This window comes from Ochotona curzoniae, unplaced genomic scaffold (assembly GCF_017591425.1).
Source record: "Ochotona curzoniae isolate NIBS_2020 unplaced genomic scaffold, NIBS_Ocur_1.0 contig_2927, whole genome shotgun sequence".
Taxonomy (NCBI): Eukaryota; Metazoa; Chordata; class Mammalia; order Lagomorpha; family Ochotonidae; genus Ochotona; species Ochotona curzoniae.
This window is the reverse complement of record NW_024465654.1, coordinates 925026-948580: the sequence shown is the minus strand read 5'-3', so window position 1 is coordinate 948580 and position 23555 is coordinate 925026. Positions and strand designations below refer to the sequence as shown.

General features: G+C 57.0%; 1 protein-coding gene across 1 annotated transcript; it reads left to right on the top strand.

Annotated features, from left to right (window-relative positions):
* Positions 1–899: 899 nt before the first annotated feature.
* On the top strand, positions 900–22356 carry TSPAN11 (tetraspanin 11). The gene is made up of 7 exons (XM_040978997.1): positions 900–983; positions 8387–8578; positions 16191–16265; positions 17007–17111; positions 17855–18013; positions 18274–18360; positions 22297–22356. Exons 1-7 carry the CDS (start codon positions 900–902, stop codon positions 22354–22356), a joined length of 762 nt encoding a protein of 253 aa, XP_040834931.1.
* Positions 22357–23555: the final 1199 nt, after the last annotated feature.

Here is a 23555-nt window from a genome sequence, read left to right as displayed (position 1 = left end):
GGCAGGGCCCCGAGGGTCGTGAAATTCAAGAAGAACCACGGAGAGGCAAGCAGAATCAGCAGGCCCAGCGCTTATCTCTGCCTTCAGCACCACCAGCTGCCGGAATGTTCCCCACCGGGCTGCAGGACCATGGAGGGTGTCAGGGCAGTGTGCACACCTTAGGCTTGGAGTTCCGCCTTCTAATCTAGATCTACAGCTTGTAAGAATATGCGGGCATTGTAGTACAGCGGGTTAAGCCACCTGCAATGCAGGCATCCAACGTGGGTGCTGGTTCGAGTCCTAGATGCACCCCTAACGATCCAGTCCCCTGCTAATGCAGCTGGGGATGCAGCTGAGGGTGGCCTCACTCCCAGGGTTCCTGCCACCCACATGGGAGACGCAGAGAGGCTTCCAGGCTCCTGGCCTGGCCCCAACCATCACAGCCATTCGGGGAGTGAACCAGCAGAGAGAGCTTCTGTCTATGTGTGTCTCCCCAGCCCTCTGTTTAACTGTACTTTTCGAATAAGTAAACAGGGGCCCAGCATGGTAGCCTAGTGGCTAAAGTCCTCACCTTGCATCCTCCAGGATCCCATATGGGCATCGGTTCATGTCCTACTTCCCATCCAGCTCCCTGCTTGTGGCCTGGGAAAGCAATTGGGACGGCCCAAAACCTTGGGACCCTGCACTCGCATGGAAAGCCTGGAAGAAGCTCCTGGCTCCTGGCTTCAGATCAGCTGAGCTCCAGCCGTTCTGGCTACTTGGGGGATGAATCATTAGACAGAAGGTCTTCCTCTCTGTCTCTCCTTCTCTCTGCATATTTGACTTTTGGCTTTCCAATAAAAATAAATTAAATCTTTAAAAATAAATAAATAAATAGGATTTTTTTAAACATGCATGTCTTCCCTGCAGGACAAGCCACCATGGCCCGCTACAAAATGGAGCAGGATGACTGGCTACTGGTGTACCTGAAGTATTTGCTTTTCATCTTTAACTTCCTCTTCTGGGTGAGTTCTGAGCACGCGGTGCCTCCCCCAAGCCCCTTTGTGTTGTGCCAGTCACCTAGGCTGCTGGCCTCCTAATCAAAGACCACCCCTGGGCAGCTTCAGGCTATTTCAACGCAAACCGGGCCCCGTGCCCCTGCTAAGAGGGCAGGGCCGAGGCGGCTTGCAGGTAGGTGGCAGCATGGGGTATGGGCACACGGCGACTCAGTAAGACCCACGTGTGATCAGGATAGGACACACGCGCAATCAGGAATCTACGGCGCCTTCAGCCCTTGTACTTAAAGATCACCGTCTTCCTCCCTGCCAATTTGTGGCCCGGGCACCCGGGAATACCGTGACTGCAGGAAATGACACCTGATTTTCCATTCGTCTTTTTCATACATGCGTGCGTGTGTGGGTGAGGCTGAGGAATAGCAGAAGTCTTGGGGTCCCAAGCTACTGTGGTCTCTATGGCCACACCCCCCAACCCCCCGGAAGCCTGTCCCAGTGAGGGTACACTCTTCCCAAGAAACATGAATCTGGGTTATGGCGGTGGGCGTTTTCATTGGCGAGAAAGGGCCAGCCCCCAGCAGGTGGCTGTTTTGTGATGTGGTCTCTCCAAGTGTGGGGGCTGCAGAGGGACGCTGCTGCCTTCACAAGGGGTAGCCTAGCATTGGGCACCTTGCCTAAGTCCTGAAGTCTTCAAATACAACTCAAAGATTTTTTTTTATCATCTCTTGGAGTTGCATTCGGTAAATGCAAGTCTTTGCACTAGAAGAGGGTCCTTCAGAGCCTTAGTGGGAACTGCAGTTCCAAGGTAAGTTTGGAGCTGGTTGGTGTTTGGCCTGGTGGTCAGGACACCGACGACCCACTTTAGAATGTCCTGGGTTCAAGTCCCGGGTTTGGCTTCTGAATGCAGCTTCCTGTTGTGCAGACTCTGGGAAGCACATCCCAGCTGCCCAGGCTGGCCTTAGCCCAACCCGTCTGTTAAGAACCAGCCGATGAGATCTCTCTTAAATAATAATAATAATAAAAAGTCTAGTTTTTACAAAATGTGCACATTCCATGAGCTTTTTGAAGACCCTGTTAGGTATTAAATGTCTAAAAATACCTGTAACTCAGGGCCTGCTTTGTGGTGCAGCAAAGTTAAGTTGCCACTTGCTCTGCTGGCATCCCGTGTTGGAGTTCCAGTTCTAGTCCGGGCTGCTCTGCTTCCAGGCTGAGTGCCCTGCTAATGCACCCAGGAAGGCAGAGGAAAGTGGCCTACGTGCCTGGGCCTGCCACCACGTGGGAGAGCCAGCTGTATTCAAGCTGTGTCTGTGATTCATGATCTCCTGCCAAGACGTGGTTAAGACCGGGAAGAACCATGACAAAGTGGTTCAGGGTGCAGACAGAGCCAGAGAACATTCAGTAGATGCCATCTGTTTAAAAGTTTGAACAGTCTGAGCTTTGTTTCAGTGTCTTTTGCAAAGTTTCTAAAAGAAACAGTCAAGTTATTTGCAACTTTTCTCTTCTGGGCAAGCGTTTCCTGGAATAGTGAAGCCGCGTTAGGGGGGTGGGAGAGTAACGGAACCGTGTTTGGGGCCGTAAACCATGTGGGTGTGGGTGGTTTCCATTCCCAGAGATGAATCCTATAGGGTACTTGGGGCGCTTGCTGAATGAGCATTTCTTTTTAAGAAGAACTGTGTTCCCTGCAGACAGTCTCCGAAAGCCTGGAAAGCAAGAGAAAGCAGATGCGGGGAGCTGGGTGTTGCTGCAGCTTAGAACACTGCACCCCCATCACAGTGCCTGGGTTCAGGTCCAGCTTCAGGACCCAGATGGAGTTCCTGGCTCCTGTCTGTGGTCTGACCTAGGTCTGGCCAGGTCGGGGGAGCCATCTGAGGAGCAAACCAGTGGATGGGAAAATCTCTCTCTCGCCCTCTCTCTGTGTCAGTCTACCTCCCCACTAAATAAATACATCTGGAACGAAGGAAAACGTGCACCCCTATTTCTTTGCCATCCTCCTCCCTAGCCTATAATACTCCCTATAGCGCCCAATGTCCTGGTAGTTTGTTCTCTAATTTATTATTTTAATTAGCTGCTCAGCTGTGTTCATAATCAAACCTTCGCCTGCCTCCCAGGAGCTCCACCAGGCTATGGGGGGGTAACAGCGGAAGTAGCCGCTTCCTGGGCTGGTCCTGGCCTTCCTGTGGGGGCCGGGAGGACTCAGCCTCTAGCCAGTCCTGGGGAGCTCTCAAGGGGGGGACATAGGGGCCGAAACAGGTGACAGAGAGAGAGCAGAGGACCCACACCTGGCCAGAGGAGCCCCCACTCAGGTTGCAAAGAGCCTTATTTCCACACAAAGACCACAGAGACCTTCTCTCCACCATCATGCCCACGAACTTGGCCCTGCCTGCCCCTTCTGGCATGCCACATCCCCCAGCCCCACTGAGGCCTCCAAGACCCCTCCAGGACTCTCCCATCTGTGCTGGTGGAGGGGACCTCAGTTTGCACAGGGTCACACCTAGGGTTCACACAGGGTCCTGGCAAGTCAGGAGGGAGCCTATGGTCAGGGCTATGAGCCGTGCCTCTGCCATATCCGACACCTGATGACTGGCTTGCTGGGCAGGGTGGTTTTGAGAAAATGAACACTGGGTAGGAACTGCAGATTCTGTACTTCTGGTGCCCACCACGCTCTGCCTAGCAGCATGACCTTGGAAATGACATGTGTGCATTGGGGGTTTTGCAGTTCCATCCAGAGCAGACATCATGTCTTCCTGCCTCCTCACCTCCCTCTTGGGTCCCCGAGCATCTGCCCTTTGTGGTGCTCTGCTTTGGAGGCTGTGCTGAGCAAGGCTTAGTTAGAGGCTCAAATTGGAGTCAGGCAGGTGGTAAGCAGCCTGTGTGATGTGTATTGACAATGGACAGGTGCACACAGTGGAGTGAGGATGGAAGACAGGATAGCCCGCTGTACATGGACTCAGATTCCTCCAGGTTCTGAGTTAGGTTTGGAAAGGGATAGTGTAGGGGCCAAGGAAATGGCGTTGTGGCATAGGAGATGCATCCACAACCTATGACTCCAGAATTCCATGTAAGCGCTGGTTCAAGTCCCGGTCCAGCTCCTGCTAACACACCTCAGACAGCAGTAGAAAATAGCCCCCAAGTATTTGGGTGCCTGTCACGCACGTGGGAGACCCAGGTTTAGTTCTTAGACATGGCTCTGTCTGGCTCAGCCTTAAACCAACGTAGGAAAGAGCTCAGCTCCCCAGGGTGTCCGAGCAGGTGCATGGCCACAGCATGTTGCCCACGTTCCCCTGTGTGCGTGACCACTGTCCTGACACTGCTGCAGTTACTGGACATCTGCAGGAAAAGCAGGTGCTTCCTCTTGGTGCTCCAGGCCCAGATGTGGAAGAAAGAGAGTGCAAAAGAGGGAGCCCCAAATCAGGTCAAAGGGAAGAGTTTGGCCTTGACTTCCTGGGTGCTGGGAATGTGGGGGGCTTGGCCAGGGAGAGTCTCAGCAGGGGTTTCCGTGGCAGCTCAGCACTGGAGGCCTCTGAGAGCAGAGCTGCTTGGGACTGCCAGCAACGTGTGGGGAGCTACACCCCAGCGTCACAGTGGGCCTGGGCAGGACACATGGCAGGTGGCTGTTGCCAAAGAGAGAGGGCCAAGTCTGTGGTGGCCCTGTAGTCCGGGGTGGTGGGCAGCAGTGCCATAGAAGGAGCTGTAGGTGACCAGCAGGTAGACCAAATGGATGCCATTCCAGTCTAACAGAATTTTTCTGGTCTATTTATTGTTTGATGTGAGAGTGGGCAACCGGCACACTGCATTGTCCCCCCACTCTGTCCTGGCTAGGACTTCCCCTCCTCACTGGGGTCCCCAGGCCTGGTTGTGCACCCAGCTCTGCAGTAGGCTGGCACAAAAGTTCCCTCTGTCCCCTCTGCCTGCTCTCCTTCAGGTCCGTAGACTTTCTTCTCTCCAGCCCCAAGGGGTGTGTGCGGAACCCTGTGTCATGCCCCACATGTGGGCAATGCTTCTTCCCTCTACGTTGGCAGTTCCTTAAATTACCCTGCCTGGGTGACTCGCTCTGCCCTGCTGGCCCTCCTGTCTCCTCTTTGCTCTGCTTCTCTCGCCACAGGGTGCACTGGCTGATCGGCCACAGGCTGTGGCTTTGAAAAATGTAGTTAATATTCGACTGCAAGGAGCAACCTAGTTTCTGTGAGGAGCCAAATACTGTCGAGTCAACGCTATGCAAACGGCTGTGGACACAGCTCGTTAGGGTGAGCCCCACGCTGCCCCACCACCAGCCCCATCCTCCTCCTCTTCCCCCGATTCCTGCTCTTTCTGCTGACTTGGCAGCTCCCCCTTGGCTTGAGTGATAGTCATGAGCCAGCAGCATCCGTGCTGGGAGTGAGAAAACAGGAGGCTGTCCTGGTGTTCACAGGGACATGTTACCCGTGTGAAAGGGACTTCAGAGATATGCCTGTCCAGCACGCCCATTGCATAGATGGAGAAGCTGAGGACTGGAGAGCTCATGTGTCCCACAGTGACCTGCTGATTTTGTCACCTGTGGACACCATCTGGCAGTTTCCGCCAACGTTTGACTTTTGTATTTTGCTCATCTAGAGGCAGGATTTTCTTGCATTTGTTTTATTTGAAAGAGAGAGAGAGAGGTGTCTCCCATTTGCTTGTTCACTCCCTAAATGCCCACACCAGCCAGGACTGAGCCAGGCTAGAGTTCAAGTCTCAGGCGGGTCCTGGGACGTGGGGCGTGGCCATCCCCAGCAGCATCCTCCCAGCTGCCCCAAACACCTGCCGAGGGCAGATTGGTTGGTTGGTTGGTTGGTTGGTTGGTTGGTTGGTTGGTTGGAAGAATTGGTTTGTAAAGAGCGGACAGCCCACATCCAAGGTAGAGTCACACTGCTTCTACACTACACACGTATTGACTTTTCCTGCCGCCTCAGGGAAGGGTGGAGTTCTGGCTGATTCTCAGAATCAGTGTAGAGTTGTCTCCTAGACCATAACGAGGGCACATGTCCCTCCAGACGCTGCCTGGCCCCTGTCCCGAGGCTGGGGATGCCGCTGTCATCACAGCTGACCTGCAGGCTCAGTCAGCTCTATCAGGTTCCAGCCCCGTCCGTGTGACCAGCTCGTGCTGTGACGGACGGCAACCTCTCTGCTGGTGGCATCCGTTTCTTGGAGCCCCCACCCTATCCTTTCCCTCTTCCTGCATAATCTGGGTGCTTTTGCTCCTTTTTAAACGATAACTCCGCTCTTCGTTTCCCCGCCTGCCACCTGTCACAAAGCTGCAAGCCAGGGGGTGCTGTTGCAGAGCGCGTGGCAGCAGCACTAGGGCAGCGCTCCAGGGCTTGAAGAGCCACCTGCTGCCCCTGAGATTCAGCACAGCGCCACCTACTGCGTAAAATGGGGCAGGACACTTAGCACCCCCTGGGGCAGTATTTCTCAAACTGGTTGGTCTTGTTCCCAGGAACCTGGTGGTTCCTGCCTCATAGGACCCCAGGAAGCAGAAAGCCATAGACCACCTAGAGCAGGGCTCCTGGGGCAGGGATAGACTCCAGCCTCTGCACCTGACCATGATCTGAATGGTGGATCCCATATCCCCAAGCAGGTGAATACTCCTGAGAGCCATCCCATGGTTCATATCTCGGTGACCCCAGACCCAGATCTCTGGTTGGAGGGGTGGAGGGGCAGCGTTAGCCAGCCTGATGGATAATGCGCATGTTTCTATAGCGATCAGACCCCACTGACCTTACCCGAGCCATTCTCCTCAGCTCTTTGCTGCAGTTAGCTCAACTGCATGCTGTCACGTTGACTGTCTCGTGCTGCTCGAAAAAGTCTCTCCTTCATGTTATCTGCTTTTGATTAATAAAGAATGAGAAATGAATTATTGCTTAATAAATGCGTTGTGTCTGGTAGGCAAAAGCCCTCAACACATAACGCCCACAGGGCAAGATGATCCAAGGGGTGCCTCATGGTGCTCCCTTGGGAACCAGGGGGTCTCATTCCGCACCCTTATTTGAGAGTGAAGGAAGCGGGCGGTGGGGGGCCCTCAGGGACTCAGCAGGGCGTTGTGACGCCAGCAGAGAGAGCTGTGGGTGGAGCATTTGGCAGACAAGTCCTACATCAGGCATGTTGCCCAGACCACCAGCCAGCCACACCCTCCGAGAGGTTTCTCTCTATTTATTGTCATTGGAAAGGCAGATCTACAGAGCTAAGGAGAGACAGAGAGAAAGAAAGATCTTCCATCCACTGGTTCACTCCCCAAATGGCCTCAATTGCTAGAGCTGACACCATCTGATCCCAGGAGCTTCCTCCAAGTCTCCCACATGGGTGCAGGATCCCAAGGACTTGGGCTGTCCTCTACTGTTTTCCCAGGCCACAAGCAGGCACCCGGATGGGAAGTGGAGCAGCCAGGACAGGAACTGGTAACCATTTGGGATGCTGACACTTGGAGGTAGAGGATTAGCCAGTTGAGCCATTATGCCAGTCCCCCTGAGAATTTTTCTCTAACACCTGTTGCTGGGTGAGCATTTGACCTAGGGGCTAAGACACGCCCCCCAGCCCAGCTCTCACTCCTGACTCTTACGACTCCAGCTTGTGACTGTCCAGACCCTGAGAGACAGTGGCGAGGGTTCAGCTATCCGCGTGGGAGGTCTCCCAGCTCCCCGTTCCCATCCTGTTCCACGCCAGAGCTGTCGTGAGCAGCTGCCTGGGAGTGTGCGCCCTCTCTCTGTTTCTCTCTTTCTGTCTGTCCCTTTGTCTCTCTCCATCTCAAGTGAAATTTTTTTAAGACTTATTTTTTATTGCAAATTCAGATACACAGAGAGGAAGAAAGACAGAGAGGAAGATCTTCTATCCACTGGTTCATTCCCCGAGTGGCTACAATGGCTGGAGCTGACCTGACCTGAAGCCAGGAGCTTCCTCTAGGTCTCCCACACAGGTGCAGCATCCCAAGGCTTTGGGCCATCCTCAATTGCTTTCCCAGGCCATGAGCAGAGAGCTCAAAGGGAAGCGGGGCTGCTGGTGCCCATATGGGATCCAAGCGCATTCAAAGGCAAGGACTTTAGCCACTAGGCTACCGTGCTGGGCCCATAAAGTGAAATTTCTTCAACATTTTATTAGATGAGGGGCAAAGGCTGAGAGCTTCTCCCCTCCCCCAGAGCAAAGGAGGAGAGGGAGGACTCAGGGCACTGGGACTTGGGGTGTCAGAACTTTACTGCAGATGTCCAGGAGGCGCCCTTGTGAGGACTAGGGCTTTAGGGTCAGCCCTGCCACTCGCTTCCGCTTGACCTGGGTCAAGTCTGTATCTCCCGGCTGTAACAGGAATCAAGCTCTCCCTGCAGTGGCATGAGCATTGGAACCTCCTTGGGCGTGGTGGGCTCTGGAGAGGTGCAGGTGTGCAGCGTGCACTAACTGGGGGTGTCCCGCAGATGGGAGGGGTGGCTGTCATGGCCGTGGGCGTGTGGACCCTAGTGGAGAAGAGCGGCTACCTCGGCGTCCTGGCGTCCAGCACCTTCGCCGCCTCTGCCTACATCCTCATCTTCGCGGGCGCGCTCGTCACGGCCACCGGCTGCCTGGGCTTCGGCGCCATCATCCGGGAGCAGAAGAGCTGCCTGTCCACGGTGAGTGCCACCCTGCACCTGCTGGGGCGGGGAAGAGGGGAAGCCCACCCTTGCTGCGCATGCATCCCCCACCAAGGAGGAGAAGGGAGCAGGGTCTGGGAGAGCGACCCCAGGTGGCTGCTTTGGGCAGTGGCGTTTCCTGTTCCCCAGCCCCATACTCCAACAGTTTTCCTGCCATGGTGGATCCTGGCTCAGCGTTGCCCTCTCTTGGGTCCTGCTGACGCCCCACCCCAGGTCTGTGTCAAAGGCCATCGGGACTCGGTGAGGACCTCAAAACTCCAGCACTCCTTTCTTGTTTTTTTTTTAAATTAATGGATTTATATGAAAAAGCTACAGAGTAAATAAGAGAAACAGAGATCTTGTATGTACTGGTTCACTCTGCTTCCCACACCCCATGATGGTTACAGCAGCTGGGGTAGCCCCCAGCCGGAGCTTGGAGCTTTATCCGGGTCTCCCACGTGAGCGGCAGGGGCCCAGACACTTGGGTCATCTGCTGCTGCTTTCCCAGGCACATTAGCAGGGAACTGGATGGGAAAGGAAGCAACGGGGGCACAAACCAGCTGGCAGCACCTTCACCAGCTACACCACTGTGCCAGCCCCATCTAGGACCCTCTTCTAGAACGCATAGCAATGGTTCCCTTGTTGTAGCTGAAAACGTTCACGGAATAACCGGGCAGGTTCCAGTTTGCACAGTGGAACCATAAGCCACTCTTTGTGCGTCAGAATCTAAATTAGGTCAATATGTTAAAATGGGTTGATTCGCCTCCCGGGTCTCTTTGAGACTGCACCCCTCTCTCTCCCTTCCTCCCTCCCTCTCTCACTCTAACCTTCTGTTCCTCCCTCCCTCTCCTCTCATAGTTTCCCTGTTTGGGGAGCCAGGTGATTTTCCGGTCTCCCAGTTGAGATGTTCTGATGCTCCTGGGGCCACGGCACCACCTGCTAGGCAGGCTCACCCCTGGGGAGCTGCGGATGGCATCAACTCCTACTCAGAGAGCCAGGTGGGGGGTCAGGATGGACCTCCACGAGCCAGAAGCCTGGAGGCCACTTGCAGTTGGCGGTGCCCAGCTCCCACACCCTGGGTGCAGGACAGGAACGGGCTCTCTGGGGCATGGGTGCCTTCAGCTTGCGGCCCCTCCCGAGGGCCAAAGAGAGGGGGTGCTGAAAGAAGACAGTCACCAGAGAAACTGGTAGCATCCGGATTTAGCAAGGACATGTCGGGCGCAGGGAAATCAGGCTGAGCCTGAAAGAAGTCAGGCGGCAGGGAGAAGCCCCAAAGGGGCTCCCCCTGCTTCCCAGCACCCACAGAGACCTCACACCTTCACTCTGCACACTGACCGTGGGAGCCAGGCCACAACAGCGACCTAGTTTTTCTCTTTTGTCCTGGATATGAAAGCTGCTGTGTGCAGGCCCAGCATGCAAGGCTCCTGGAGGCATATGAACATCACAGGGTCACAGGTGGAGACTGGCTGGATCCCCCCCAACCGGTGTCCATGGCCCCCTGAACAGGTGCTCACAGCCTCTTTTCGGGGGACAGATACTGAGGCAGCCAAGATGTCAGAAGCTTCCAACTTGATGGTGCACAGTGTTAGGAACAGTGTGCGACCCCAAATTCATGCTCTGGCCCACGCACACTGCCTCTGAGTAAGCGCAGGCCAGGGTCCGGTGCCCACTGGAGGTTTGGTGGGCACTCCTTTGCCCAGCCCCTGACCCTTGGGAGGCTGGCAGGTGGGATTGGAGAGAGGATGGCACTGGGGTGCCGGAGCTGTTGCAGAAGCTGCTGCAGAAGCTGCTGAGAGAGGTGGCTTCCTCCCCTCGCTCTGCCCTTCTTCTAGGGACCCACCTGCTCCCTCTTGTTAGGATGAGCTCCCCAGACAGGCACATCTGCAGACAGCAGCCTAAGTCCCAGGCACTCACACACACACACACACACACTCAGTACATCAGGGCCCCACAAACAGTTCCCGGCACAGCCTGGAATCTTCTGTGTGGGCTTTCCCTGTCCATGCCAGAATGAGTCTGAGCCCAGAACACAGGCTGAGGCAGAGTCTCCTGAGAACCCTCCCGCCTGGCCCAGTGGCCCATGAGCTACAAAGCCCTCGCTTGTGCAGCCCAAGAAGAGGTTGCCCTCAGACTTTGCTGGGGCTAGACCAGCAGGAGCCAGCGAAAAACCGGCCTTGCCCTTGGAGTTGATGCCTTTGGGTTCCATGCTTCCTGTGGCAGGGGGAGGCTTCTGCCCGGCACTGACCCGGTTTCTTCCCCCTCCCCATGTCCGACTTCCCACGGAAATCGTCCCTCGCCTAAAGGCTGATGACGCCTTCGCAGGAGACACAGCGAGTCCGGCTCGACCCCGAGTGGTCCCTAAAGAGGAACGGGGGAGAGCGGGCACCTGAAGGCTGGTTTGGGAGAAGACAGAAGGCCAGCGGGCGGCCAGAGGTCCCAAGTCCTTGGCCCATGCATGCGGAGCCACGGCACCTGCTCCAGTCCTCATGTCCTCCCAGGATGTCAGCCACTCTCAGAGTCACCTTCCCGAGCCAAAATGGTGATGATGCTGAGCATGGCATTGGAAAGTCTGCACAGAAAAGGGGATCTAAATTATTCACACCAGATCTTCCTTTTTAGCCAAAACTGCTCAAGCAAGACAAAGAAAATTCAGGCCAGGGACCAGGACAGAGGTGCCTCCTCCCGCTCCTTCCCCCACCCCAGGCCTAAGGAAAGGGATATTTTTAGTGTTTGGAATACGGGCGCTCAGAGAACTGTGACAGTTTCAGCCAAGTCCAAGTGCATATGATGATGGATGGTCATAGCACAGCCTGGCCTTTGTCAGGGTTGCGGGTCAGGGATGGGAGGGGTGGCTTTTTCATAGTCTTGATATGGAAGAAGTATAAAGTTCTAGAAAGTACTTTTAGAAAGCCAGGGAACCCAGAGTGCCAACACCAGCATCGCTTGCATCTGCCGCAATGTGGCTGTCAGGGTGGTGAGCTACACAGCTGGGTTCCAGAGCCACCCACGGCTGCAGCTTGCCCCGTGACTCTGCCCCTCCTGCCCCACTCCACCCCCGCCCTGGGGTGTCTCCATCCCTGTACAATGTGAGGATAATGAGGACAGATTTCCAGGTCTCAGGGACGGCGGGTCACCACGTGATCTAAAGCATCAAACGATGCCTGTAATTAGTATTTGTATCGCTGCGGCTGGGCTCCTTAGAGAAGGGACCCACATCCACAGAGCTATTCTTACGGCCTTTCCTCCAGGGTACCCCAGCCCTTACCCCAACCCCGGTGAGGCAACTTCTCTGAGGAGGCTGGCACAAGTGGCAGGAGGGAGGGGGCCGCCAAATCCAGCCCCCAGAGACTTCCTTTGGGTGCTGCCCAGAGCTCCCTGTCTGGTCATTCAGCCCAAGGCATTCATGTCCTAAGCTGAGAGGTGCGCCCTGTGTGGCTCACCAGAGCAGTGAATGCCAGGAGACTTAGCCATCCCAAGAGGTGGCTTTGACACGGCTCACTGCATGCTCTGCCTCCCGGAGCTGGACCCTGACAAGGCCATTCAGCAGAGGCAGGCCTTGGCTGTGGCCATGAACCAGGGCAGCTGCACAGAGCCCGTGGACCATGGGCCCCTGGTCTAAGGACCCTGGTGACTCTTTCCACCTACCCTTCTTCTCGCCAGCCTCACCTAGTCCAGGGCTGTGCCGGAAGTGGTGCCAGCCACTTGCAGGTGTACCCACCACCCATGTCCTCAGCCAAGGAGGGACCTACCTCGTGCCACTCAACTAGAGCTTGGCGGGACCAGGCTGGTGCCCAGAGCTCTGGGCAAGGCCTCTTCTGTTGCTGGCCACCCCCTCCATTTGGACACCTCCAAAAAGGGTGCATAGATTGCTGGGGTGAGAAGCAGATACCAGCTTCCCCTGGCGACCTGGTGCACTCCAAAGTGCAGGGCAAGGGTCAGGATGCTAACATCCTGCAGGTGTGTGTGAGACCACAGAAAGTCAGCCTCAGTGCTGTGTGGGTGGGTGAATGCCCATGGCGGAGGTGAGGGGACCTTGAGCAAGTCTCAGGGCTGAACCTGAAGCGAGAGTCACACTATGTGGGGAGGCACACACATGTGTGCACTTATATGCATGACCACGTGTGCACGTGTGTGTCCACGTGTTCTTGTGCATGTGTATTATTTAACAGAATGGGCTGATCCCCATTTGCATCCCAAGTCAAGGGTTTCTTGTGCCATTGTGCAGTGCCTCGCCCCTCTCTGTGTCCCTACCTCCTTGCCCCATCTCTGGAACCTGCCTACCCAAGTCAGTGCATCCCTCTCACCTACCTGGGCAGACAGGACCCTAACCATGGAGCACTGTGAGCAGAGGGGCCCCAGGAAAGACCTGGGTGGGAATTCTATGAATACAGGCTGAGAGTTTTCCAACCAGTGGCATTTCATAGCCATGATGTGAAAATGAACCTTTTGCCATCAGCACTTGCCCACAGGGCATGAGCTGGCAAGTGGAGGACAAGGATGACAGGGGAGGTGGGAGGGGACTAGGATTCGGCCTTGCTATCTAAGGCCCCATCTGGTGTCTGTTGAGGCTGGGGAGAGCTGTGTTCCCGCTCTGGGCCCCGTGGTTCTTTCAAGGACAGCTCTCGTACCAAGTCCCGGCTGTGGCTTTGGGGACATCTCTTCCCCCCGTGGTGGTGTTCAGTACCCCTCACTCAGCACGCAGAGCCTCAGGGGAGAGGCCATTCAGTCCTCATGCTGGCTTCGGGTGTTCTGTGCAGATGAGGCCAAGAACTTGCTCAACAGTATCCTACCGCACCTTCTATGACATTCCCCGCGTCTGCAAGAGGCTCCATTGTGCATCCACACCCACCTCGCTTGGGCCATAGCAGGTGCACTTGGCCACTACCACCTCCAGCAGCATTTTGCACATGGGGCACTATTCCTGCAGCCTCCTCCACTCCCCCTCCCTCCCGACCTTCAGCAGTTCACACCCTGGTGGAACCACCTCATTCATCAGCCTCGATAGGCGCTGCAGGCACACTCCCCCACCTTTCCTGCTCTGCTGGGCACAAGGCAGGGTGCTATGGGCCAGGAGACAAGAAGGGACTGCCACCTGGTTCCTGTCTTGGCATCTGGTGAGGAACACAGAAAGGCCCGTGCAGGCGGCTTATGTCCGGGCTTGGATTTGGTAGGAGGCTCCGAGCCCGGGACCTGCCCTCACCTCCCGGCTGGTGCCTGGTGTGTGGGGTTTCGTTCCTCTTGCCCTTGGCTGGAATTTCTCCTGCTGCTGCTGCTGCCTTTTCCTCCTGCAGTCCTCTTGTCCTAAGAACAGCACAGCAAGGGACCTGTCACCAGTGTCCCTTGTCAAAACCTGTCACTTTGCATGGCACCCCTTCTTTTGCACTTGGGTTCACCATCTCTCCCTGAGCCAGCAGGGCGATCAGTCCCTTCCCCTTGTCCCAAGCCCTTAGGTGGCAAGGTCCTCCCATGGGGAGTCTGATCCCCACTTGGGCCAGCAGCTGGCCAGGCCCCATGGCTCACGCCAAGGCCCTCCTGTCTCTGAGCCCAGGCCAACTGAATCCCCTAGGTAGTCCCAGCTTGGATCCTGGCAGGCCCGTCTTCAGTCAGTGGTCTCCCTTCCATGACCCTCCCACCGACGTGTGCACGGCAGGATCCTCTTGGTCCCTGATATCTTGGCTTGGCCTCTAGCTGCCCCTCAACTGCATTCTCTCCTATGGCCCACTTTGCTCCCTCTTCCAGTCTCCTGGTCGACCTGGCCAGCCTTGGGCCGCCCTCACTTCGACTCCCAATTGGAAAATCTGAGTCCCAGTATCTGGCATGACTGGAGCTAGGAGGGTTAGAGGTCACCTTCATCCTTCCAACAGTGACATCTTTACAGGAACAGCATGAGGCTCCCGAATTCACATCCTTTGCGCTCTCTGCGCCAACAGTGTGGCTTTTCATTGCCAGAAAACAATTCGCCCTGAGGTCATGGTTGCTACAACAGCTGGCTCCTCTTTTCCTGTTTAGCCCCAGCCGCTCTGAGGTCTGGCCACTGCCTCTGTGATCCTCACGCACGGCCAGCTGGGAGCCTCTGGCTGGACCCCATCTCCTTGCGACACAGCCTTGGCAGCTGTCTGATCCTCCACTGCCGGCATTGCCAAGCGGTGCTGAAAGCCGGCTAGCGCCTCCACCCCTGACCCTGCCTATGTCCCCTACAATCCTTTTCTGTGTCTAACCCCGCAAGATGCTGGGTCGCACAAATAAGGAACACTTCAGCAAAATACCCTGCTTTCTCATTAGTCCAGGGCAGAAATTCTGAAATTCCAACCTGACAAAGTTCTTGAAATTCATCTCCGAGATGATGCCAGCTGACGCCACGCTGGCCCCGAGGCTTTTAGGACCCTCTTGCTTTCTAATTAATCACCTGCTGTCACAGGAGAGCTATTTCCACATCTCCTGCAAACTGTCTCCTTACATAAAAGTCTCAGCACGGCTCAGAGAATGCTTCCCCCCCTGCTCCCCTTTGGAGCTGAAGTTGTGCAGAGCGCCCAGCTTCGCTTCTCGCTCAGACTGTCCTGTTACAGAATTAACAAGCGCGATCCATTTGCACCAAAATGTATGACACCTTTTCACTGCATTTTTCCGTGAACTTTGCGAAGGATTCTTATATTTGGACAGGGACCTAGTCTTAGCCAGAAGAACGCCTCTGTGGGGCTGGCACCAGAGGAAGGGTGCAAACACTGACTCTTGAAATCAGGGAGTGCCCCACCGTGTGCCTGGCCAGGACTGGCATCTCCCTGGAACAGCGTGGGTGAGGAAGGTCCCAGCTCTGCCAAGGAAGGAGCCCTGAGTGAGCAAAGTGGGGGTGGGAGGGGCCCTTCCCCCTTGGCTCTATAGGGAACTGGGGCACACACTCTGCCCCACCCAACCCTAGTAGGTTCTGAGCAGCGAAGCTGGTGAACCCCGTGTTTTGCTTAGGAGGAGTACCTGGGGTGGCCGGCTGGCCAGGAGGTGCTGGACAGCATCATGTCTGGCTGAGTTGGCCTTGAACTCCAACACCTCCCAACAGCACCCTTGGTGTCCGGGAGCGTCATTGTTGGGGCTGTTTAGAGACTCAGAAAACAGCGCCAAGCCAGACTTAGAGCAGGCAAAGGTGACTGCAAGCTTTCTTCTGGCTTCCCGACTTCAGCTGCTTACATGACTTCTGGCTGCACAGCCCTCCAGCTTGCTGGCCAACACAGCGGACTCGGGCTAAGCCACCACTTGGTTGGCAGTGCTCACAGCTCACACATGTCAGAACGCCAGTTTGAGTCTTGGCTGCTCTGCTTCAGATCCAGCTTCCTGCTAATGCACCTGGGAGAGCAGCAGATGGCGGTCCAAGTGCTTGGGCCTCTGCACTCGAGTGGGAGACCAAGATGAAGTTCCTGGCATTTTGGGTGCAGCACTGCCCAGTCCTGCCAGTAGCAGGAATTGGGTCAACCAGTGGAGTGACCCGCAAGGGTCTGCTGACAAGGGGGACAGCTGGTGCAATGACGGGGCTCCTGGCTGGTGCCCCCACCACTTCACCTTGGGGAATCATTCGCTCAGGGGTGCCTAGCAGGCAGTGACTATCATCTCTCCTTGCTCCCAGTATTTCTGTCTGCTGCTTGTCATCTTCCTGGTGGAGCTGGTGGCTGGCGTTCTGGCCCACGTGTACTATCAGAGGGTGAGTGGTAGCTCCCTGTGGGCAGGGTCCCCAGAGAAGCAGCAACGGAGAGGGTGGCCGTGATGGGGAAACTGAGGCAGATCCCACAGCTTGGTCCTGGGGCTAGTCCTTTGCCCGCTGCTGTTCCCAGCCACCTCTGTTGGTGCCCATGACCTCAGCATGGCCTTTGGGGAAGTGCCCTGTCCCCATTCCTTCCCATCCATGCGTAGATGTGTCCAGAAAAAAAAAAAAAAAAACATCCAGGGAAGCTGTTCAGGCCAGCTTCAGTCAGTAAAAGGATAAGAACAGAGTCAGGCCTCGAGCTGCCTAGACTGGACAGGGCTGAAGTGAACAGCCCAGCCCCTCTGGACCGAGGGACTCTGGACGGAGTGAGGTTGGAGGTTGGGCTGCTAGAGACAGCGTGATCAACCATCTATAGCACCTGCATAGTGGGGTCATACATATTCTGAGTATCTCCTCATAATTAAACTTCAACCCTACAGCTGCCTTGAGACATCCCTGTGTCCAGCCCCCGGCTGTGACAGCTTCTACAAGCTGTGTCCAGCCTCTCCTCTCCTCTGCCCATGCCACTTCTGTCCTCCATGCTGTCTCCTGCCAAGGGTCCCATCACACCCTTTGAGAAGCCCCTGCTGTGCCACTACCCAAAGTCCACTGTGGCATCTCAGATGCCAGGGAGCAGAGGTCCTGGGGGGAAAACAGGGGGAGTCTCTGCGGATGCCACCTCACTGTCCACCCCCTCAGCTGAGTGACGAACTGAAGCAGCATTTGAACCGGACCCTGACCGAGAATTATGGGCAGCCCAGAGCCCAGGACATCACAGCCTCGATGGACCGCCTGCAGCAGGACGTAAGCTACATGTGCCCAAGGCTGCTGTGTGCTGCTACATCCAGCACCTTGGGCGTGCGCCTGGACACCCCCAGCCCATCCGCTTCTCTCCGCACCTGCCTCCTCCTGCTCCCCCGGCAAGCCCAGCGCACTCACTGCTGTGTGCAGCCACTATGCAAACCCATCAGGTGGGATGGTGAGGGGACAGGAGATGGCCAGCATCCACACCTTGCTGTCTGGTCCGGCCCGGTTCCAAGCTTCATTGCTGGCACCTGCGCAGCTGGGAATCAATGCCCAGCTGGAAAGGCCAGCTGTGACCAGGGCCTGATGTCTGACTCTCCCTGTGGCTGCTGGGAAGCTCGTGAGGCCCCAGTCTTGGGCAGCACTCACGCAGGCCCCTGAGTCACAGCCAGCTGCCTGGGGCCATGGACTGTGAACCCCGGAACTCCTTAGCAAGTAGGGGGTCAAGGTTCTTGGACCTGTGGCGCGGCCTGTCTCAGCCACCCCGTGGGACACAGTCCCATTGTCCCGGGGCTTCTTGCCCATCTCACAGACCCCCAGCACCATCCCCTTAAAGGACTTGGAGACAGGTGGCGCCCCCAAGATCAGCATCCTGGAGCAGCCCCAGGGGAAGGCTCCAGGGTAGGGGGTGACCCACACACCAACACACACACACAGGGGGCAGGGACTCTCAAGAGGCGCAGGGGGCTGGGGTTCAGCCAGGTGAGTGCGTACTCTCCTCCAGTCCCCAACTCTTCCTCCAGTTCAAGTGCTGCGGGAGCAACAGCTCAGAGGACTGGCAGCACAGCGTGTACATCCGATCCGGGGCCGCCCAGGGACGCCGTGTGCCCGACAGCTGCTGCAAGACAGTGGTGGCACGCTGTGGCCAGCGCGTCCATCCCTCCAACATCTATAAGGTGGAGGTGAGCACCTAAACTCTCCAACACACACCACTGCCCCTCCAGCACAGCCACCTCCAACAGGTGTGCGCACCTTGGCTGTGATGCCAGCAGCCAGCCTGGGAAAGACAGATCTTGGTGGGAAGAGTCCAGGGCTGCCTGGGGGTCCCCTGTGTTTCAGGCTTTAGCCATTCCTCAGCGAGACACACAGGACTGGGCAGCCCTTCCCTCCCCACTCCCCGCTTGTCATGGCCTAGACGCCCATAACCATGGCTCCCTTACAGGGTGGTTGCATCACCAAGCTGGAGCAGTTCCTGGCAGACCACCTGCTGCTGATGGGAGCGGTGGGCATCGGGGTGGCCTGCCTACAGGTGAGTTGAAGCAAGGGTACTGGGAGACGGGGTCAAGGAAGAAGCCCACCTGCTCCCATGGGCTGAAATGGCAAATGCTGACCTCATGTAACTGACCCATGCCCTGCCTGTGCCCTGCCCACTTCTCCATAGCCAAGACAGGGTGGGCAGGTGCTAGGTCTCTTCCCACAGAGCACTGGGCAACCTGAAAGCCTGAACTTACAAGGAACAGGGACCTGGAACAGGTACAAGTGTGGGCTCAGGTGTGTGCATGCCCAGAGGAGTGGGGCACGCACAGCCTGCCGTGGTGTGTGTGGACTCGTGCGTGCTTGCTTGTATCTGGGTCCATGTGGTTGGCGGTGTGTGCGGGTTCAGGCGTACAAGCATGTGTGCCGTGCACCTGCCTAGTGCCTTTGGGAAGATGTGTGCGTGCATGTGTTCTGCCCTCTATACCAGCTCTCTCCCTTCCCCCAGCACCATGCAAATAGAAGACTATTAATGCAGCCAAGGACCCCAAGGCAGAGGTCAGGGACAGAGGCAGCGAGCCAGGCCCCTGCACTCCCCATCTCACCCAGCCAAAGCCACACAGGTGCTGCGTGTCTAGAAGGACTCAGCCATCCTGGGATCTGCAGGGCCCTTCCCGGGCCACCCAGGGCAAGGGGAGGGACTTCAATGTCACAAGATGAGGGGCTTGTTCTGCCCACGTGTGACCTTCGGCAGTTCCTTAACTCCCTCTGCCCTCAGCGTTCTCAGACTGCAGGAAGCAGATCATCCCACAGGCTCCTGCTGTCTGAATCCGAAGCAGGCGATGCCCGGCAGAGGGGGGCTGTTTTCACGCAGGTCCCTATAGACAACAGAGAAGTTTCGGCTGCTTCCCCACACTGGGTTCCCTGCAGCTGCACTGGTTGGGGCGGGTAGGGGGACCAGTCGAGCTCTCTCCATTTCACGATCAGGAAGTTAGACTCAGAAAAGTGGCTTGCCCTGAATGGATGCCCAGGCCTCTTTGGCCATCCCTAACACTGTTATAAGTCAGCCAAGGTAGGTAGTTCCTGTGCAGTCTTGCAGATAACTGTGCTACCTATGCACCAGGACCCAGGGCCAGGAGAACCCAGTTCCAGCCCTGCGTGCCAGGAAGGCAGTGCCCAGAGACCCCCTTGCTTCTATAATCAATAGATTTTGCTCAGCAATGCCCACAGTGCTTAGCCTGTGTGGGCACGTAAGACCCTGACTGTTCCCTACTCAGACACACAGGGAACCCCAAGGACATCACCGTACACCCCACTTTGCACTGCCCTATATGCTGAACCCCAGAGGGGTTATCCCTGGGAACCAAGGACCAGCTCTGTATGGATACCAGCCAGGCCTGGGCAGCTTCTAAGTGCCCTGCACCTTAGACAATAGTCAAAGGTCAAGGAGACCGGGTGTGGACAGTGCACCTGCAGGCCTGCAGACACCATCTCCCCACTCACATCCTCCAGCATGAAAAATCCTCCAAGACGCTCCATGAGCGACTCCTGGGGTCACCTGGCCAGGGAACTGAACTGCCGGCCCAATTTGCTCCCCAGTGTTTTGCACTGAGCTGGCTCTGCAGCTGCAGAGCGCCCTCTGCTGGTAAATGCTGGTCATCACGCTGCCGGGTTCCAGCCGGTGATCCCACTCAAGCCTGAAAGAGGGCTCGCTCCAGGCCTGCTCCCCAAGCATGGCAGACACCGGGCACCTCCCTAACACCCCAGTGTAGCACCCCAAAGACCCAATGCACAAGAGACAGCAGCTGTTTCCTGATCTCTGGAACTGGGAGAACCCTTACTTGGGCACGGGGTAGGGGGTGGAGGGTATCAGAGGATCCACATTCAAGACACAGCTCTGCCTCTCACTGTGTGGCCTCGGCCTGAACCCTGAGTTTCCTCACCTGTGAAGTGGCTGGACTGGGCACCTGTGCAAGGAATCACATCCTCCTCACAGCAGAAGTCTTGCATAGGAGCCCTAGTCAACCATCCTAGGAGGCGGAGCTATTCAGATCAGAGTTAGACTGGTCCAGGACAGAAGACCCGACTCTCTTGTGGCCCTGAGCTGCACTTGGGGGTTCTGCAAACCAGCTGCTTCTAACTGTGCACAATTCAGGCGAGTGAGACCCCCACCTCTGTGACACTGTCTCAGAACTGATGCCTCCCGGAATGTCACAGTGGTTTACGCACACTGAAAACCAGAGAATTCCCTGTGCTCAGGAATGCTGACGTCAGCCAGGTCCTGGCAACGTGTGCAGCTGTGCGGGAGGTGCTAGCTCGGGCCCCAGCTCCCAGGGCCTCCATGGCAGTGGCCCTCAACTTTGCCTAGATGTGAGGATGTCCCAATTCACCTGCAAGGCCCATGTGTACCTCAGTACAGTTTTTAAAATGGGAAATCAGGCTGAAGCTGGTGCCAAGGCCTTGGGGCTCCTATAAATCTGCCTAGTGCAACTTGGTACAAAGGGAGCAGGTGTGTGGGGCCTGGAAGTTAACATGGCAGCAGAGCTCAGGAGATGGGCAGAGAAGGGGGCAGCTCAGTGAGTTTAAATGCCCAAGTCAGACAGGGAAGGTCCCAGAAAACATGCAGAACAGGAAGTAGAACTGCCATCGGAGTCAAGCAGCCGTGGTCCTGAGCTCTTGGTGGCCGCACAGGCCAGGGGCGGCAGGGACGCTGAAGAGAGGAGGCCTGCACCTGACAGGGTCAGGGCCGATCCTTGCAGACTTCCTTCGTGCGTTCTGATGGCTGCCAGGGGCCAGCTCAGGACTCCACCCAGGCCCACCCCGTGAGCCCGGCCCTGGTCCTTCCTGGCCACGCCTCCCTTCAACTCCAGCTCCTGCACCTGCTGGCTGCTTACCACTGGCCCTGCTGGTTCCTCCTTGTCCTGCAGGAGGGGGCTGCTCTCAGGGCTCTTGTGGCTGGCATCCTTGTGCCATCCATGTGACTGAGGGTGGAATGCGTGTGTATGTGTGTGTGCTAAGACACATGCCCAGGAGCCCACCAGGAACATGCACGTGGTCCTCCCAAAGCATGTACCTGTGTGTGTGCACACGTGTGAAGCTCTGCCTTCCCCTGCGATGAGCTGTTACCCGCGGGAGATGCCAGACCTGGTATACAAGGTTGTGTGCCATCCTTATGGCTCAGGAAGATCCAGATAATCCCACAGGTGGTGGCAACAGGGCAGGAGGGTGTGCAACACTGCCACAGCTACCTGCTTAAATCTGGAGGGGGGGGAGGGAAATAACCTGGGAAGTCCCCCACCCAACCACTGACGGATGAGCGGCACCCCCAGCCTCTGCTGCCCTCCAAGATGAGCTGCGATGGGCAGGAGGGGATGGTGGAGACTAGTCCTCTGTGACTTCCCGCTGCCCACCTCCTCCCTCTGATGCAGCCCATGGGCAGCCAGGTCACCTGGGCACAGTCACCGCTGAGCACAGTCACTGTTCTTACACTGAGGGAAAGCCACCTTCCCGCCAGGTGCCCAAGGGAGATGGAGGGGGCGCTGCCTGCCCTGATCCCTCTCCCCTGGAGAGCATCATGATCCCCTAAACACTAGCATTTGGCGTCTGAGGACCCTGGTGATACCCCATGGTCCTGGCCTGCTGCACCCCCATTTCCTCTTTTCAGTGCATTCGGGAGGGGGGGTCAGAGGGAGGAGGAGCAAGGGGGGAAGAACAAAGCGCTGTGGAAGTGCCCTGCCTGCATGTGCTTGGCCAGGATGCTATGGCTGCTTCTTGTCCAGCTAGGGACTGCTCCATCCCCAAGCCTAATGAGACATGAAGGGGACCTAGGACCACAGAGCAGCAGGTGCACCCGGGACAGCATTCCCCTCCGCTCTCCACCCCAGTGCTTCTGGGGCCCCAGGGCAGCTGTGTGCACACCAGTGGCGGTGCTGTGGATCCGCAGCTCCACAGGCCCCTGATGCCTCCGTGCCCTTCTCTCTCCCCCCGGCAGATCTGCGGGATGGTCATTACCTGCTGCCTGCACCAGAGGCTCCTGCGGCCATTTTACTGACCGCCACACTGTCCGGCACCCAGAGGACAGCCCCCAGGTGCTGTCTGCTGGACCTGCAGAATCAGCTCCGGTTCCCCCTGCCTTGTGCCCAGCTCCTGCAAGCCCTCCAGCTGCCTGAGGCTGTAGCTCCTGGGTCCCACTCTTCCATCACTCCCTGCTCATGCAGGACCTAGGACCAGGTGCCCTGCCATGAGACAGCCAGAGAGCCCCTTAGCAAGCGGGAGGGGGCATCCCAAGGGTGCCAGGAGGGCACGTGCTGGCCTCTGTGCTCCCTCCCAGCTTCTGCACCCGAGCCCCAGCCCGAGGCATGCCCCTGTCTGAAGCCCGATGGTGGGAGGAATGTCAGGTTTCTGAAAGCTGTGCAGCTCCTCCAGCCGGAGTGGACCAAATGGTGGGCCCCACAGAGTCAGAGCTGCTGTGAGGGAGGCTCAATGAGCAGGCACTCTGGCCCACGTGGGTCAGGTCTCCTGGGGCCTCTACCTGGTCACTGTCCTGTTGCTTGCTGGGCCTCACAGCACTTGCTTCGCCTCCGCCCCAGGCCCACCTTTTGGTCTCTCCCCACACTGGGCAGCAAGGGAAGAGGAAGAGCCTCTCCCAGTGCTAAATGAGAACAGATATAAAATCTCCGGAAATTCAGAGTGGAGATGATGGCCATTTGACCAAAGATTGAGCGTCAACTCCTGGGAGTCTTCCCGAACGGCAGCTTGCAACTCAAGGCCTCCAAGCTCAGCATCCATCCCTCCTAGACCCTGCCTTTCTTCCTGCCATGGAGACCCCCTCGCCTGCCCCCATCCCCCGTGAAGGGCCAGCCATGAGAGACCAAGCCTGGCCACACCCCCTGGCCCTGTTCACCCTGGATTCCTGCTGACCTGGGTCACCCTGGGGCAGGCACACTCTCTCCCATCCTCAGGAGTGGCCAGCGGCCACCCACGGCCATCACCATGGGGGGGTAGGGTGATGAGCCTGCGCAGTCTTCCTCAGCCGGACAGCCCAGCATCCTGAGGTGTTGCTCCCCACCCCCACCCCAGGTGACCCCTGCTGGGGTGTCAAGAGCAAACAGGAGCTTTGGGGAGTGGATGGCATGCTTGGCACCCATTCTTATTTCTTGTCCCGACTCCTGGAGTTCCCCAGGTACAGCTATTTGGGGTGTCCCAGAGCCTGTGCTGGGCACCATGACATTAACTGCATATGACTCAGCC